Below are 19,157 nucleotides of genomic sequence, written 5' to 3' on the forward strand. Positions count from 1 at the left end.
AGGCATGGCCAATCCAGGCTACAAAATGTAAAATGTACCCAGTACAGTACAGGTATGCGGTACACAAGTAATTTATTTTGAGTCAAATGCCAATTTCGAAATTTCGAGTCACGTGAGAAGTTACTCCTGTCGAGAAGATGCCATATGTAGCCTAACGTGGGATTTTGCATCAACGTAAGCAATATACCAAATCACAATTGTTACAAATAAATTGGATTGCTAAAGTCCATCAGTCTCACCGCGAATATCATGCGGGAATCGAATCCTTTAGCATCGTCTCTGCGGCGCAGCGGGTGCTTATTGTTGAGCATATTTGCTATCGACTATCGACCTGATCTCCAACAGAGCTGGATCATGGGTGTGCTAACTGATCATGTGTTCTGGCCCCTCAGCCATTTTGGTAGTAGGTTCGAAATACGGAAATAACTCTAACGGCAGATTGAAAATCACAGTTATCACAGAAGCCTACATATTTCACTCCCTTGCAAAAGCCAATACCAATGATGTATTTTTGCTCTATTTCTGTTACTTTGGCCTAGTTTAGTGATTCTTGTCCTATAGAGAAGCGTATGAGACTTTTTGACGAGGCTGTGGTTGTAAGTAGGCAACATTAAACCGTTTGTAATTTACTTCGTTAGGCTGAGATATCAATCCGAAGATAGCAGTTAAGTAATCCAAAGCAGTCTTGGCATTTAATTTCGTCGAAATTCCACAGCTCCTACAGCCAAAAAACATAATCGAAGCTACCGCATGGGCCGAGTTGAATCTGGGCATGTCCCTTTCGTCCTGCAGTTTCCCGTCTGAAGCTGCTAGTCGCAGGCGTTGAGCCATCAGTTATTTTCTTCCGAATTTCAGAGTGCGCCAATTGAAAACACAACTCGTACAATGTAGGCTACATGTACTTGTACAATGTACAGACTTCACAATGTAGGCCTACAAGTACACCGTTCATGCTTGAATACTGATTAAAACTACTTATTAGTATAACATGATACATTCGTGTTATTACTTTACAAACTATGTAGAGTTGTAGACCCATATTTACTCATCCCTACAAAGTTCAACCTTCGCGAATATCTCTATCTTCATCTATGCTCATAGGATTTCGTGAATCGATTGAACGTGTCTTCTTGCATCAAGCGGAATATGATCTTCATCAAATCTACTTTTTGAAGCTACGTACAGATCTACCCATTTCTGCTTTATTCAGGTAAGTTTGGCATGTTTAGCAAGTTGCTGCTTCTACTTTTTTAATTGAGTAGAAATTTACGGCGTTACTATACTACCTCTACTTGAGTAGCGGGGCAGACTACTTTGACCAGTTCTGGATTTGAGATCATAAAAAATTGTTGGAATATTGTTACAATTGCTATACGATATGGTCCAAAGATGATCGCGCATATAGAGCGAAATAAAAATAACACACACGCGTCGCGTCAGAGAATCTCTACTATGGGATAAGAACTGATAATCGCGTTAAGAGGATTTTTGATGTTTTCACGAAAGAAGTGACAAAAAACGATATCTGCTATATCGACCAAATGCCCTTCACTTTCACCGCAAGAGTTAAGGTTTCAGTACGACACAATAAGACCGTGTCCAGACTCTGAACTTGCCTCGCTTCCAATGTTGGTTGCTACGATATGTCAAGCGCAGGAGCGACTGTCTCCAATCCAGGTAGACTTATTATTATTATTATTATAAGTAAAAATCGTGATAGTGGCGCTTATCACGGCACAGGTTTTGTGCGCCACTTCTATACTTGTTTTTACAATGAATTTGCATTATCCAAGTATATACAGCATCGCTCAGTTCTATGGGTATACCAATATGTACATTCGATATAAGGAGCTATAGCCGACAATATACAAACATGACATTTGGTTATACAAATAATGAATATACAACATGTATTAGCTATACTATATAAGTCGTCCCGAAGATATCACGAACTGTACAACATTATCCAATATCGTTGGATCTGTTAAAACGTCTTTCAACTCCCAATTTATTCGGCTCACTCGCGCAGCATGACGTAGTTGTCTCCTTTGATGTTGTTGCCCGACATATGAGCTGAGCAATGAGCATGCGACACAATGAAAAACGACAGTTTAGCATGCGACGCTATAGCATGAGGACACTTTAGCATGGTAACACAAGAGCATTGGGACACATGAGCATGGGGACACATGCGCATGAGGACATATCAGCATGGTGAAACATGAGCAAGGGGCCACATGGGCATGGAAACATATTAGCATGCGACACTTGAGCATGGTTACACATTAGCATGGGGACTAATCAACATGGTTACACATGGGCATGGTACCAAGTGAGCATGGGGGCACATAACCATTGGGACACTTCAGCATGTTGACACTTGTGCATGGTGATATATGAGCATGGTGACATGTTAGCATGGTGACAAATGAGCATGCGGACACTTGCGCATGCGACACTTGAGCATGCGACACTTGAGCATTTGTCATTTCTTAGTGTGTGGTTAACTAGCGTCAAAATCATGGATTTATACCCGTCCGAAAATGATATATCTCCCCTCCTCCAACCCTAATATCACCCCTCCCAACTTTGATACCCATCACCCCAACCCTAGTCTTGGGATACCGTAACCCTAACGCAAAGCCTATTCCCAACCCTAACTCGAACCCTAATCTTGGGATACCTTAACCTTAACCCTAACCCTAACCAGCCCTAATATCCCCCCTCCCAACCCTATTACTCATAACCCCCAACCCTAATCTTGGGATACCTTAACCCTAACCCTAACCAACCCTAATATCCCCCCTCCCAACCCTAATACTCATCACCCCCAACCCTAATCTTGCGATACCTTGACTCTAACCCTAACCCTAACCAACCCTAATATCCATCCCCCAACCCTAATCTTGGGAAACCTTAACCCCAACATGGACCCTAATCATAACCCTAACCTAACCTAACCCTAATCCTAACCCTAAGCTAACCCTAATCCTAACCCTAACCTAACCCTAATCATAACCCTAACCCACCTCCAACCCTAATGTTCCCCCTACCCACCCATGGCACGTAAAACTAAAATAATCTAACAAGTCCCGTGTCGAAATGCGAATTTGCAAACGCTTTCGTCTCACAAAAGGATATATTCTTTTAGTTCGTCTGATACGTGTAAATGATTCCAATATATGTGGAGCAATGACAACCTTTATCGCGCTTTACCGTGATATTTGGAGCTTTTCAGACGAATCTGTACGGTCACATGCTCAAGTGTCGCATGCTCAAAAGTCGCCTAAGACACGCAAGTGTCGCATGCCCAAGTGTCGCATGCCCAAGTGTCGCATGCCCACATGCTCAAATGTCGCATGCTCAAGTGTCGCATGCTCAAGTGTCGCATGCTCAAGTGTCTGCATATCCACGTGTCGCATGCTCAACTGTCTGCATGTAGACGTGTCGCATGCTCAAGTGTCGAATGCGTACATGACCCCATGCTCATGTGCACCTTTGCTCTTATGTCCCCATGCCCATGTGTCCATATGCGCCTGTCTGCCCATGCTCTTGTGTACCCATGCTCATGTGTCGTCCAGGCTCATGCATCGCATGCTCATGTGTCACCATGCTCAAGTGGCACTTATTAAATTGTCACCATGTTGATGTGTCCCTATGCTCACGTGTATCCATGCTCGTGTGTCCCTATACTTATGTGTCCCCATGCTAATATGTCCTCATGTTAATATGTCCCTGTGCTGATATGTCTACATACCCACGAGTCGACATGGCCAAAAGTCGCTATGCTCAAGTGTCGCATGCTCAAATGTCGCTTGCTATTGTGTCGCATGCTAATATGTCCACGTACCATCTCACACAATGCAACAAAATTGTTCTACAGATTCTTCTGCATTACATTGCTGACATAGTGGAGTCTCAGAACAACGGATCTTATGCAGATGTTGATTCAGTCTGCAATGGCCGCTTCTCAATCTCAGTAGAATTACGTCTCTTCGCCGTGTTCCAATTGGTTGCTACGATATGTCAAGCGCAGGAGCGACTGTCTCCAATCCAGGTAGACTTACTGCAGTCAATTCCGTTGATTATCATTCAGCGCCCGACGTAAATTGTGCTGCTGCAGCACCAACGGGTTTTGGGTAGGGCTGGGCAAAATCGATTACTTGAGCGATTCGATTCTGAATCACGTAATATGCTTCGAGTCGAGTGGAGTAATCGAGTATCACTCATTATGACGTCATACCATAGTGCGATACGTCAAATTGCAAATATGTATCCTTTACGCCACCACAAAGAATATAATGCCTGTTATCCTTCTCATAAATGATACTCTGGTATTTTTTCGACCATACCGAATTCATTCCACTTGATGACAATGTTGTTGGATAATCATGATTTCGGAAATGTGCTACGTCCAGTAGCCTTCATAGCTTTGTACGAGATGTTACGCATGCTACGATATGGCTAATCAAGGTTTCAACGCTTTAACAATGAAAAATAGTAGTATCAAAACTGTAATTCTCATTGATAAATTAACTTTCAGTGGCGAGAAGCGAATAATTTCAGTACTCGAAAAATTCGTCTTTTAATACTCGACTCGAATCATTAAAATTAATACTCGATTCAGATTCGAGTACTCGAATCATTGTGCCCAGCCCTAGTTGTGGGTTCGAGTCCGACTGAGGTCGATTCCAGCATTCCTACCTAAGTGTTGGTGGTTTATCTATAGGCTCCTCCTAGTCATCTCATCCGTGTACGGCGGTGCGCGGTGTATTTTAAAAGCCTAGAAGTGGGTCGTGCTACGAGTCGGCATAGCTACGGAATAAAAATGAAGAAAATTGGCGTGGTGTAAATGACCATGGTAGTAGGCAAACACCTTGAATACCTTGAAAGAAAACATCATTCGTATCGACTCAAGAATCCCTGCTTAATTGTTGGAGTTTAAGGTTTATCTAGGCTCCTCTAATCCAGCTAAGCGGTGTCTTACAAAAGCCTAGAATGAAAGTGGGTCGTGCTATAAGTCTGTACTATGACGGAATAACGATCCGGTGTAAAATGATGATAGCTGTCGAAACATCAAGAATATTAAATAACCACATTAGGACGCAGTATATCGCCACGACTGAGTGTATGATATATACTTCCAGTTTATAGAGTTGATAGTCACTAGCACTGCACTGCACTGCACCACACCAAACCAGCTTAATATTACTACTGCCTTCTGGATAACTGTTCGAAATACTATGCAACAGTATATCATTCATGATTTAATTGAGCTTAAAACAACACCATTTACTGGTACTAACATGATACGTGCGGACATTTGCTTCAGAAACTATAGGCCTATGCGGATTTAGGAATCCCAACAAAGTTCAATCATCGCTAATATCGACATATTGTCGACTGGTCAACGTCGGATTGCGCTTATTCGCCTGGGATTTGTTCAGATGATGTCACAAATTGCTTGAACTGACCCGTTTCCATCACGCGGAATACATGGTCTTGTGCTTTAGCGAAAGTGCTTTGGTCAGGATTTTTGATGCCTGTCAGAGTGCTGCACAAAGTGTCGCGGTCAAGGCTGACCTAAATATAAAATGTGTTTGTTAAATTCGTCAGAAATTACAGACATCTCTCAGCGTATGAGCATTTGCGTAACACGTTCATTTTATAATACATCTTTACCGCTCCAATAATGATCAGTTGCAATTTGTACGTCTTGGATAGAGGCATATGTATAATTTTTATTCAAAGCTTTGTCTAAAATAATATATCCGAGTCATTTGCCAAGCTTACAAGCCAAGTAACGAAATTCAGACAATCACCGTCAATAAAGCAAAATTCAGCGACAAGTAATATAATCATTGGTTAACGCCGAGCTGATACTCACCTCTGAATGAACCAAGTATTTTTCATATATCGCCAAAGCATATTTCCGTTGCTTGCGTCTCTGCTTACGTTTGTATGCTTCGCACTCATTCCAAAAATCCAGATTGGCTTCGCAGGACTTGGAGCGAAGGAACGCCCAGAATTCACGCGCCAAGGCTGAATTTAGTGAGAAATTCGATACAATATGAAAGTTATATTAAAAGCGGAATTGGCCTGTATAATGCATTATGAGAATGTACGCAATGTGTTTTTGCACATGCTTGTATCCGAAGTCTAAGGCTGTAAGGCAGTCACACAGCACTGATGGCATTACCGCGATTGATACAATAAACCGGACTCATGGTGTCAGCTGAATAGCGGAAAATGTTGTTCCGTTATCAAATATCCAATTGTTATGTTTTCATTTATATTCTGTTTTCCAATATCTTTTGTACAGAATCTAAAATTTGCATTAAAAATCATCTCACCTTTACTTGCGAGAAGCTCCCGCAGCGACAGGTCCGGAGTAATCTCTTCTGATTTTCGCTTTGACCTGAATTAATTTCACTTTTTATGTATGATATTGATGCTTACTGTTTTTGTTATTTCATAGACCTAGTCGTCGACATAACTATACTTGTAGCCGGCACCTAAATCAAACTGCACCAGATGTAATACATGTGCAATTGTGCAATGCAAAAAACGAAATGCGATGCGGCATATCTCCTATATTGTGAGCATGAGCAAGCAATACCTTTCTTATTAGTACAGTTGTCAGCTAAAACACTATGTAAGCTATTAGGAATTCATAGATACGAAAGCAGTAAACGTAGTCCTCTATTTGTTAGGAAGAACTATATCTACCTATATCTTTAAAATGTGATAATATGCATTATACCTCGAAGTTCTTGGCGTTTGCAATTGTTCCGAGGTCGTCTTTCGTAAGAAGAAAGCAATGATCTTGTTCTTTCTGTCGTTCACAGTAGAATCTCTATCATCGCGGGGAGTTGCTGTCATGTCACGTAAGTCATCAACGCGTTTCGATGAGCGTGGGTCACCGTGATCAAGCTGAGATGGCAAATCACATGCCGGAGCGTTACCTCCCCTAGAATGGATTCTCCGTCGTCGCTTGTCGAGTAGGGACTGAATAAAGCGCCGTATGAAGTTACTCCCTGGAATACAATGAAAACGATCAACAGATGCATAGCTGTACAAGCCTTCAGAAATGTGCTTCTGGATACAAAAGTTATCTATACATGAATATGAATTACTTACGAGAATTACCGCGCACTGGCGGAGTTTGTGACAATCTCGTGGTGGACTCGTTCACCGCGACTGTCGCTGTGATCGCGCATGAGCTATTTACGCTTGAAAAATCATCCGGTAACGGACCCGAGAAATTTTGTACTGGGATCCTGGTTTTCCTGAAACGGACTCTCCGTCTTGGCATGTTGATTGAGGACCGAATGTAACGTCTCCTGAAGTTGCCTCCTGGAATATTATGATAGCGATCGAAAACCTAATCATATTCGTACGGTTCTAGATGACTTACGAGCAATATTAAACGGTGGTGGAGTTTGTAACTCCGCCATCTTCAAATTATTCGTTGCTGTTCGCTTGCAAAACGATAGCCTCCACCGTGCACTTGTTATCTCGCGCTTCGCAAACGCCGCTATGGAATGATTTTCAGCCACAGCTGAAGAGCTTTATATAGGGGTTGGGGGTGATGTATAAACTCATTGCTTCTGAGCTATCGGCGCTTCCTCGATGCGATAACGTGCGGGATACGTCATATTGCTTATCAAAAAATACCTTTGTTTTCTAATCTATAGAATTATTTCATCCAATTAGAGCTTCATCGTACACGGGATACATTCTTATCGGAAAGACGAAATGCATTGTCCTGAGCACAACGTATGGACAATTGGACATCCGATAAGCACCACTGTTGCCGCAGTGTATTATTGGCCTGAAACCCGCAGACAGGGAAATATTCTTGTATCAATATGTTCGAGACAATTCAATCATGTACCACCCTGCTGGGCATATAGATCTATTTTTCGGCATCGACCCTTCGGAAGAAAGACTATCGTGACCATTTTATTTTCCCAATTGTTACAGACTAGGCCTACATGTAAGGTAACCTACAAATGTTTTGCCTTGAGCAGTGCAACTATCTGTCCAAGCAAATACTAATATCATGCATCGATTGCTTGTTATGCAATCGAAAAACATCCAATTATTGATGGTAGGCTTATATCACTCAATAATAGGTTACATTCAGGTTCCAAAATGTAAGGTTTACACTACGGCGTACAATGTTCGAGTGTAAGGTGTAAGATTGTACGACTGCAGCTATTTGGTAATCAGGTCCATAATTTTTTGTTCAATGCCAGTTCAAGAAACCCATTCATGTGGAGAAGCTGCCATTTATAGAGTAACATGAGATTTTCATTAATGTAAGCAATATACCGAACCCCATTTGTTACCAGCAATCTGAATTGTCAGTTTGTTTTTGGATCGGCGGGTGCGGGTGCGCACTGTTGAGCATATTTGTTGTCGATCTGATCTCCAACAGAGATGGATCACGGCTGTGCTGGCCCCTCACGCATTTTGGTAGTCAACTCGAAATAGAGAAATAACGACAACAACAGACCATTGATGGGAAGCAAATCAGCAATTTTGACAGGCACTGTAATTATCATAGTAGTGTACAGTGTACAGACTGTACGTACACGTACAGTGTACACATTTCACTCCCTTATAAAGGCCAATACCATAAATGTCTTTACGTTCTATTCGATATTCGTTAGAATATATCTTCATCTGCCCAAGACATACGCACAATGTACAATGCTATATACAAGACACACAATGCAATGTATTTATTGCTGATACCTCGTTTGGTGATTCTTGTCCTATACAACAGCGCATGATACTTATTGATGAAGGTATGGTTGTAAGTATAGGGATGATGTGAACGTGACGTTCACGTTTGCGTTCTGTGTGTGAACCTCGGAAATTAAGAGGTTCACGTTCACAAAACGAACCTTGGTCGGTTCTGCACTGTGAACCTTTTTTATCGATTACAATTATCACTACACTATAACATCCTTGGTTCAAATTTATTGCATTTCAACTGCAGGCCACTCTATACATGGCGCTGACAGCATAACAAATCAACACGAAACGAGCATGCACCTTGAAAATCTCAAAAAGTTTACTTGCCTGTTACAAAAGTTTTAGTGACTCTCTGCTGTAAGCTTGACCCCCAATCACACAACATAAAGAGCGATATACACTACATTTAGTCAGCGAATGATGCTTATTCAACCAATCAATGAGATTGATATCGTTTTCTGATGTAAGAAATCTAGCAGGCGTACGGGGTCAATGTTGACTTCATAAGTTTACTGTATCATAAAAACCAAATTCTTGCGAATAGAGGTATTGACTACTGCTGTATAACTTGGTAAAGGGGTAATATCGGTAGCATGTATAGAAACCAGTTTTACACTCTTCTCAATATCAATATAGCCTTACTCACATGCCGAATACATTGACCGGTATGTCCTCTAGAGTCTAGACCGTTAAGGCGTAAGCTTATATTCCCTGACAAGTCCTCGTCGAAATTGTAGGCAAAGTGATGGAAGATATTGATTTTACGAGATTATTATATCATTTGATTGCCTCAGTTGATACATTTAGCGACGTGTAAAACGTCAATACGTCCTTCAGCATTGTGGCATTACGTGGTCCGAGTCGTCACCAGGTATCGCGTACATTAATATAGGCTATCACTTCATTGAAATATAGGGATGAAATTAGCAATATGACGTCACGTGACGTCATGAGGTTCACGTTCGTGTTTTCACAGAACTTTTCAAAAAGGTTCGCGTTCACACGAACCTGAACCTTTGAGAGGTTGACTCCATCCCTAGTTGTAAGTCTATTAAACTGTCTGCATTTGACGTCGTTATGATGAGATCTCAATCCGCAATTAGCAGCTAAAATAATCAATAGTAGCTTTGGCAGTTAATGTCATCGATTACTTCAATCTCCAGTACCGAAAGTCCACACTTCATTCATCAAAACAAAAATTTGAATCGAAGCTACCGCACAATCCGAGTTAAATCTCGACCTGCCCCTTTCGAACCATTATTATGTAGGCCTACTGATTCACGACTCCGACAAAGTTAATCTGTCGCGAATATTTGTATCGCGAGCTGCCGTACATGGTCCGGTCCTGCATTTCTTCATTAATGTTCGTAAGATTTCATGAGTCGCCTGAACGTGTCTCCTCGCATCAAGCGGAAAATGTGGTCTTGCGCTTCATCGAAAGTGCTTTGATCGGGATTTTCAAGACTTTTAAGGGTACTCCTCCTTGTATCTGCATCAAGGTTCACCTAAAAATGAGTAATACAAATAATTCTGTTGAATCTGCGATATAAAACATAATACAGCGAATTTGAAGTATCTTTGACCATTTCTATAACAGATTTCATATTATTTTGGTTAATTGATTATACAGCACAATGATCAGCTGTAATTTGCTTGTCTGAAGGATAAGGTGCTTCGCACTTTTCAAATTCATTGATAGACAGACATCATAAACCCCATGTAGTTGGTCTTGGTATAGCAACGCCAAGTAATTCATTAGCATAATAAGCGATGAACATTAACCGCATTAAAGAGTTATTCCTACCTCTTTGTGAGAGTAAGATGCCAGGTGATTTTGATGTATCATTGTAGCAATTTTCCTTTGCTTACTACTCTTCGTACCTTTGTGTGTTTCACGATCGTTCCAGAAATCCAAATTTTCTACACTGAACACGGAGCAAAGGAACGTACGGAACTCACAGACCAAATCTGGAAATAATATGAAAATAGACATAAAGAACTCATCAAAATTCTACAGGGTAAATTCTCATGAAATTTGTCAGCAAAAAATCTTGCGAGTATACGAAATATATACATCGCGCTGATGGGTTCGAGATGGCCAAAGTCAGATGCCATTATGTTTACTGTCAATTTACGAATTATTTTAGTGAGAAATTGTTGTCATGACTCTTACATTCAAAGAGAATTGTATGATCGCGTTACCTTTATTTGTAAGAAGCTCATGTAGATTGAGTTCCGGTCTGATCGCCATCTGTTTTCGTTTCGACCTGGACAAATTACACCATCTCATGCATAATTTTTATATAACATAAAGAATAGTTCATATTTGTTCACACAACAACTACCAGTCTTTACGTACCGAATATGATACCCGAAATGAAATCCAATCATTATAAGTTTGACGCGTCAAACAATTTTAAGCTATATGCAACGACCCAGAACCATTTTCAATTAGCGGTCTTATATATCGATTGGTATGAAACCTAATTTTCTTATTATAATAGTGAGTTTTCAGTGACGCCGGTTGCTGTTTCTGGCCTTGTACGCCACTGTCAATAATATTTTCCTCTAGTAATATTTTGATATGCTAAACCCCAGTGCGGATAAGTAACTGAAAGCAATTTTAAATATATGTATTCTTGTCACATGAAATTATACCCTCGGCGCCCGGGGTGAATAATTGAAACCTGTAGTTGTAAGACGTGAAGACGTTCAACTTTTCACCTTATTTTATTCACTTTCTTCGTCACGGCATTAATCAGACTCGGTCCTGAATTTTTCCTGTTGCGTCTTTGCCGCAATGCAAATAGTTCGGACAGGCCCCGTGCTCTACTTTGCGCGAGCCCATTGCTTGTTCCTGGCACGGCACGTTCCTGCGAATTGAAATTCATACTGTCATGGGATTTATGTATACATCGTGGGCGACAGCCCTGATTGAATGCAAGTTATTATCAACGCTCGTCGATGGACTTGGAACACCATGAGCAAACCGAGATGGAAAATATGGTAGTGGATTAGTGGATGCCCTGAACCGAATTCGCATTCGCCGCTTACTGACTGAGGACCGGATGAATCGCGTCCTAAAGTTGCTTCCTGGAATACAAGAGTAGTGATCAACTAAAATATATAACTGTACGAATCTTTGCAGATGTAGCTAGATTTTACCTCATAAAGTAACGCCAGCCATAACGATAGCAATGACTTGAATGACTTACCAGCAATGGTACCCATTGGTGAAGTTTGTGGAAAACTAGGACATGAATCCTTTAACCAGGGCTTTGGAGCCGCCGTAAATTTGCATTACTCCAGCTCCGGCTCCGGAGCTTTCTTCTATCATACATTAGCTCCGGCTCCAGCTCCGGAGCCGCATTATAACCACTGCTCCGGCTCCAGCTCCGGCTCCGGAACTATCGAAGTTGTCTGTCTATATCAGGGGCGGGCAACCCGCGGCCTGCGGGCCATATGTGGCCCGCGAGAAGGTTTTGAGTAACCCGCGAGCTAATTTCCCATTATATTATCTAAATTCTGTTATATCATCGAAATTGAGTTGCTCAGATTGTGAACTTGCAAGGCCAACCAAAAATATGATTAGTCTGCCAGTGACACTTGGGATGTTAATGACTAAAATATCAGTTTCGACGCATTGGCAGATCCAGGGTCCAGTCACATTTTTAGTAAATCGTCATACATTACAATAAACTAAAATAGTAGTAAAATTTTTCTTCCCGCTTCGCGTGTTTAATTGTCGCACGATTTCTTTCTTTGTAGCCTACCCCCACCTGAAAATGAATAAACGCCTGATTTAGCCGATTGAGTCTAACTATATTCGTAATTACGAGAGAAAGTATTTTCGCGTTTGCGCTCGCAGAATGATCGTCGGCGATGAAATGTAGGCACAAAATGATTGTCGTATATTAGCGGAAATCTTCGATATCGATATGTCCAGATGCCGAATAGTCCTGTCCTTGCAAACTGTGTCCAGCGGGCGGTATACAGTCGACCCGCAATATACCCAAGTAATAATAATATTACCTTTGAAAATTTTACGCGCCTGGCGCGGCTAGTGGGCATCGCACTCGTTCGTCAATTTCATGTGGCCCTTTATATAGCCGAAAAGGTGGGCCGCCCCTGGTCTATTTAGATTAATAATTTACCCGTAGGTTAGTTATCTATAGTAATCTAGAGTATGTCAGCCGTCAGTTACATCGGATGCAGCAACTAAGACATAGGTGCCGCCGTACCGGCTTGTGACGACATAATGAACACTTGTCAATTGTCGATAACATCATAGTTGCACTAGAACGCACTTTACTCCGTGCCAGTGCTGTGTACAGCATTAAAATTCTGATGCGGCGTTTTAACACTGGCACTGTACTCGTTAACATTAAGCCATACAGCTCAATTCAATTTTTAAATGTGCGATTATTATTGAACTGTAACTGTAGTAAGAGCAATATGGGCGGATATTACGACGTGATCAATAGAAATTCGATTTGTACCGAATGGCCAATGGTTTGACGTTCGATATTGGTGCACTTGTTACCAGTCCATCCAGTGCCCATCAAGATTATATGAATATAATATTTTCCGGTTGAAACAAATCGAATATTCTAATTAAACACTGTGCCATGCACATTGCGCCATGCCCAAAACGAATTAAACTATGCAGTATGCACATTGCGCGATAATCCGGGAATACTAGAGTATCAAGCAGACACAGGAATATCTAGAACCCTGAGCAGACATCAAGAATGAATTAACGGAACAGATGATTACAAATTGGAAATCGCGTATCAAATCAGTAATTTGTCTTCAACATAAAATACCATGGGGTTTTGGGCTACTCTTCTATCATCCCCTATTTACGCTCTAAAATCCTTACTGGAGTGAATGACGATGATGTGCAGTAATGAATTCCAATTAGCATGCATAATTGCATACTCAATAACACTGTCCAATTTCGCGGCCTGATTAAAGAACTATCACGAAAGAACGAGTATTTGCTCATCCGATTCATAGCAACGATAAGATAGAATTTCTCGGCTCGTGCTCGTGATATCGACATGTGCAACGAAATCACGTTTTTATCCTCTCGCCCATTTCGCGTAATATATAGTGATCATTATTTTCGAACCGTATACAATTGGCCAACAAGGTTGTGCTGATGATGAAATTGCGGGTATGCCGAATACCCACATAATTCACAGGCATATTTCGCATACCGAGGTTCGGCACTCCTGTATGAAAATTGAACATTGAACATATGACTGCTCTGCTGTTAAATCCCTAGGAACATGGTTAGTCGGAAAAGGTAGAGCCCAAGAGGAAAAGATTCCTAATTTCGCGAAGGCCTGATATTGAATTATGTGAACTCAGCAGATATGGTTGTTGCATATCTAATAGCATCTTATGAAATACGTCGGGGCCGGAGCTACCTCTCAAATAACTGGCTCCAGCTCCGCTCCGGCTCCGGCTCCAGCTCCGGCAAAAATGCACGGCTCCGGGGCTCCGGCTCCGGCTCCAAAGCCCTGCCTTTAACATCTCTGTTATGTTCGTGTATTTACGTCGGTATCGTTTCATTCTATTTTGTATAGGACTAGTAATTAGCGCCAATCATTATTTCCTCGTGTGTCTTGCGTTGTATTTATACACTGTGTTCTATTGTCTCGGCGTCTTTCATTTAACTGAACTCTGGATCGTGTCGCTGCCGTTAAGTTATTCTGCTGTTAATATATACTGATTTCATATTGCAACCTCGTCGTATTGAGTTATTGTTCAAACAAGATCAAGAACATAACAATTGGTGTCAGAAGTCGGATTCATATTTATTTCTGCGACTGAGATACATCATGGAAGCAAGTATATTGAAGCTTCTAGAGAAGCAGCAAGAAATGATGGCGGAACAGCGCGCACAGCGTAAAGAAGAGCTGAAGCAACAACAGGCACAGCTGGAGCAGCAAAATGCCCGGCACAGAGAAGATTTGGACCAACAACGCGCACAGCACAAAGAAGATATGGCACAGCAAAAGCTGCAGCATGAGGAAGCCATATCTCAATTAGCACAGAGGTCGAGTCCCGGTACGTCAACATCTGAAGCTACCGCTCCCAAGTTTGATTCGTTCATCAAATCAAAGGAGAAATGGGACCAATATCTGCAACGATTCAACCATCACCTTGCAATTTACGGCATTTCCAATATGGAGAAGAAAAGAGCGTGTCTACTCTCATGGGTTGGACCTGAAACTTACTCGCTCCTTCGTAATTTGTTTGGTGCTGCTGATGTCAGTGCGCAAACCTTCGATGCGTTGACTGAGAAGTTGTCTACACACTTCAAGGACTCAATTCATGTGCAAGCAGCCAGGTACGAATTTTACAACTGTAAAATGCAACCGGGACAATCGTACGCCGATTGGATCGCTACTTAACGCGGAATCTCCAAAGATTGCAACTTCATATGCTCAAGGGATGGCTGTGATCAAAGCTACGTTGATGAGCTAATGCGCGATCTCATCATTAAAGAAACGCCGCACGCGGATGTGAGACGGCAGTGTCTAACACAAACCAATCCATCCCTTGACGACGTTCTCAAGGTAGCCGCAACATACGTGAGAACGCTGGAAACTGATAGGGTTATCCAGGGCGAGAGTAGCGGTAAAGACACTTCCATCGTCAACAATATGACGGGAAGTTATCAGAAGGGGAAAAAACCTTCCAAATCCATCCAAGGCAACTTCCCGGAAAGACTGAAATCCTGCAGCCGCTGTTTCATCGATCACCAGAGAAAAGACTGTCAATATCGACATTCAGTATGTCAGAAATGTGGTCGTAAAGGTTATATCAAACCTGTGTGCATGTCTACCAAACCTAGTGTGGTGATCCGCAATTAGGCAATAATTACTTTCATCTGATTAGTTACGTTGTACAGTACAGTGTCGCCTTATCGTTACCGTGTCATTCTATTCTCTTCTGTTCTGCTGTCAGTTGTGTTCTATGTTGCTTAAAGCCACATTGGTTACCTTTGCTTTAATAAAGCTTCAGTTAGTTATTCAACGCAATAGTCAGTTTACGACAATTTAAGCAACATAGAATTATGGCACAAAGGATTCTGAAACCAGACAAGCTCGATATCAGTCCGGACTCCGCCTCTGCTGAAAAACAGTATAAGCATTGGAAGAAGACCTTCGATAATTTTCTTTCATCATTTGATCAAGATACACAGATCGACAAGTTGAAGATCTTAACAAATTTCGTGTCGTCGTCTGTCTATTCCTATTTTGAAGAAAGTTCGACTTACGATACCGCAATAGAACTTCTCGACAAAATTTATATCAAGCAAAAGAACGAAATCTTCGTCCGCCACATGCTAGTAACCCGTATTCAGAAGCCCGAAGAGACGATCGAGGAATTTTCCCGCGCCTTGGCAGATCTAGCGAAAGATTGCACATTCAAGACTATCTCGGCGGAAGATCATCGCAAGGAGTCCATCCGCGACGCTTTCGTTACTGGTCTCCGATCAAACGTTATCAGACAGAGATTATTAGAAAGTGACGGGGCTGTAACCCTCGAAATGGCGATCTCAAAAGCCCGCTCATTAGAATTCGCCCAGCGAAGCTCTAGTATCTATTGCAACACTCCATGTTCATCTGTCGGCGTCGAACCGCTGGAAAAATCTTTGAATCCCGAAGTCGAACTATCATCCACAGAAACTCACAGTCAACTCAACGCAATGAGCAAAACAATCAAACCTGATCGGAAGTGCTTTTTTTGCGGTCAGTCATTCCACTCCCGATATAAATGTCCAGCGAAACGGAGCGAGTGTGGCTATTGTGGAGTCCTAGGTCATTATGAAGTGGTTTGCATGAGAAAGGCCACCGACAACAGGAAAACAGTAACTGCAATGATCTCATACTTCAGCGCCATCGGAGTACCCAAATGTCTCATAAAAGCAAGAATCGTGGTTAAGATCGGCTGCCACATAACATTTGCTTTAATCGACTCCGGTTCCGCGGAAAGCTTCATAAGCACTGGATACGCCAACGAAATTGACCTGAAATCCACTCCGTACTCCTCTACGGTTACATTTGCTTCTAAATCCCATTCCCGCAAGATTGAAGAACTTTACAGACCGGACATTCTTGTAAACGAAACGAAATATACGGAATTCCCTCTTAAAGGGATGGAAGATTTATGCGCTGATGTGGTGCTTGGTCTCGATTTCATGAACTTGCATAAACGGGTCATTTTCAATATGGACGGAGATAAAGATACCTTGGAACTCCCTCGAGATCAGAAGTACAGTGTATGCGGAGTTGCTCAAGCGTGTGTCGAAGCACCGCAAATTTTCAAGTTTATGACACCAAATTGTAAACCGATTGCCACTAAATCCAGAAGATATAGCGAAGCCGATCTACATTTCATTAAAGCGGAAGTTGCGAAACTCGAGAAGGAAGGAATCATCGAGCCGTCCTCATCGCCTTGGCGAGCACAGGTTCTTGTTGTAAATGACGGTCGACACAAGAAGCGCATGGTCATCGACTTCTCTCAGACGGTCAACAGGTATACCTTACTAGACGCCTATCCTTTACCAAGGATCGATGACCAAGTCAACAACATCGCCCGTTTCAAAGTTTTCAGTACGTTAGATCTGAAGTCCGCGTATTATCAAGTGGCACTATCACCTGATGATCGTCCGTATACGGCATTCGAAACCGCTGGAAATCTTTACCAATACCGTCGATTGCCATTTGGAGTCACCAACGGAGTTTCGGCATTTCAAAGAATAATAGACAACGTCATAAAAGACAACAAGCTCACCGGCACATTCGCTTATCTCGATAATATTACTGTTTGCGGTATGGATAAGGACGACCACGATCGAAATCTCGACGCGTTTCTCAATGCCGCTCAGCGATTCAGCCTCACTTTCAATCATCCGAAGTCGATCATCCGTTCTACGGAAATAGACTTGCTCGGTTATCGCGTGTCGCATGGCGTGATCAAACCGGACCCAGAAAGACTAAAGCCGTTAATCGATTTATTGCCGCCACGCAACAACCCAGAACTAAAACGAGTGTGTGGTATGTTTGCCTACTATGCCAAATGGTTGCCCAACTTTTCCGACAAAATCCGTCCTTTGTATTCAGTCGAAAAATTTCCGCTTTCCGAAAATGCATCTATCGCATTTAACGATTTAAAACGCGAGTTAGTTGACGCGTCTCTTGGTAGGATTGACGAGACAAGTCCGTTCACAATAGAGTGTGATGCTTCCAATGCAGCCATTGCAGCTATCCTCAGTCAAAACGGTCGACCGGTCGCGTTCATGTCAAAAGCACTATCGCCAAGTGAAATACGATACTCCTCTGTTGAGAAAGAAGCGTCCTCAATTATCGCGGCAGTTCGTAAATGGGCTCATTTTTTACATGGCAGACATTTCACTCTTGTTACTGACCAAAGATCTGTCGCGTTCATGTTTGACGGCAAATCTAAAGGTAAAATCAAAAATACCAAAATCCAGCTGTGGCGTGTCGAACTTGGTCAATTTTCGTATGATATCGTACACAAACCGGGGGCACTGAATGTTGCGGCTGATATGTTTTCGCGGACCACATCTTCGTATTGCGCATCGATTTCACCCTGTGAGTTGGGTTCTAATCTAAATCGCATACACGACACTCTGGGTCATCCAGGAGTCACAAGGCTGCATCATTTCGTTCGTTCGAAAAATCTCTCGTTCTCCCTAAATGACGTCCGTGAGACCTGCGCTCGTTGCCGCATTTGTGCTCAGATCAAACCAAATTTTTACAAATGCAATCCGCAAGTGCTTGTGAAAGCAACGAAACCTTGGGAAAGAATCAATGTAGACTTCAAAGGGCCTTTGAAATCTAACAAATCCCCTTTCATGTTCGTTGTCATCGACGAATATAGTCGTTTTCCGTTCGCCTTTCCATGTCGCAACACTTCCGCGCTAACCGTCGTTTCGTGTTTGTCGACACTATTCGCTGTTTTTGGACTTCCGGGATACGTTCACAGTGACCGAGGCACCGCTTTCGTGTCCAAGGAAGTCAAGGATTATTTACATTCTCGCGGGGTTGCAACTAGCTTCACTACGCCTTACCACCCAACAGGAAATTCGCAGTGCGAACGCCTTAATCAAACATTATGGCGAACTATCAAACTCATTTTGAAATCAACCGGAGTCTCAGAATCATGTTGGGCTGACGCCCTTCCTCATGCGCTACATTCAGTTCGATCGCTACTTTGCACGTCAACTAATTCAACACCGCATGACCGATTTTTTTCCTTTCCAAGAAAAAGTATGGTGGGGAATAGCGTGCCATCCTGGCTATTGACACCGGGGCCAGTTTTCTTACGCAAATTCGTCAGAAACAAGG

The 19,157-nt window shown here is 42.2% G+C and overlaps 2 protein-coding genes across 3 annotated transcripts; both read right to left on the bottom strand.

Annotated features, from left to right (window-relative positions):
- Positions 1–5,254: 5,254 nt before the first annotated feature.
- Positions 5,255–7,359, bottom strand: LOC145450848 (uncharacterized). The gene is made up of 5 exons (XM_080329355.1): positions 7,141–7,359; positions 6,764–7,037; positions 6,354–6,418; positions 5,888–6,042; positions 5,255–5,583 (listed from the first exon to the last, which is right to left on the bottom strand). The coding sequence occupies exons 1-5, from the start codon at positions 7,313–7,315 to the stop codon at positions 5,425–5,427; spliced, it is 828 nt and encodes a 275-aa protein (XP_080185481.1). The 5' UTR covers positions 7,316–7,359; the 3' UTR covers positions 5,255–5,424.
- A 356-nt stretch (positions 7,360–7,715) lies between these two features.
- Positions 7,716–13,500, bottom strand: LOC145450850 (regulator of G-protein signaling 21-like). 2 transcript variants are annotated; one of them, XM_080329356.1, is made up of 4 exons: positions 11,491–13,500; positions 10,969–11,033; positions 10,571–10,734; positions 7,716–10,271 (listed from the first exon to the last, which is right to left on the bottom strand). In XM_080329356.1, the coding sequence occupies exons 1-4, from the start codon at positions 11,655–11,657 to the stop codon at positions 10,125–10,127; spliced, it is 543 nt and encodes a 180-aa protein (XP_080185482.1). In that variant the 5' UTR covers positions 11,658–13,500; the 3' UTR covers positions 7,716–10,124. The 2 variants fall into 2 exon arrangements, with proteins under 2 accessions (XP_080185482.1, XP_080185483.1); XM_080329357.1 differs by having other exon boundaries at positions 10,128–10,271; positions 10,648–10,734.
- Between the last annotated feature and the right edge of the window lie 5,657 nt (positions 13,501–19,157).

This window comes from Botryllus schlosseri, chromosome 11 (assembly GCF_051294905.1).
Source record: "Botryllus schlosseri isolate E-star chromosome 11, Bs_hap1, whole genome shotgun sequence".
In the NCBI taxonomy this organism is placed as follows: Eukaryota; Metazoa; Chordata; class Ascidiacea; order Stolidobranchia; family Styelidae; genus Botryllus; species Botryllus schlosseri.

Coding starts and splice junctions, on each gene's coding strand:
- LOC145450850 (XM_080329356.1), bottom strand. CDS start 11,657: ATGAATTTCAATTCGCAGGAACGTGCCGTGCCAGGAACAAGCAATGGG. Junction 11,034..11,490: donor AAGAAAGTGAATAAAATAAG/GTGAAAAGTTGA, acceptor TAATTTGTCCAG/GTCGAAACGAAAACAGATGG. Junction 10,272..10,570: donor CATCTTACTCTCACAAAGAG/GTAGGAATAACT, acceptor ACTCATTTTTAG/GTGAACCTTGATGCAGATAC.
- LOC145450848 (XM_080329355.1), bottom strand. CDS start 7,315: ATGCCAAGACGGAGAGTCCGTTTCAGGAAAACCAGGATCCCAGTACAA. Junction 7,038..7,140: donor GCCAGTGCGCGGTAATTCTC/GTAAGTAATTCA, acceptor ATTGTATTCCAG/GGAGTAACTTCATACGGCGC. Junction 6,419..6,763: donor CAAACGCCAAGAACTTCGAG/GTATAATGCATA, acceptor AAATTAATTCAG/GTCAAAGCGAAAATCAGAAG.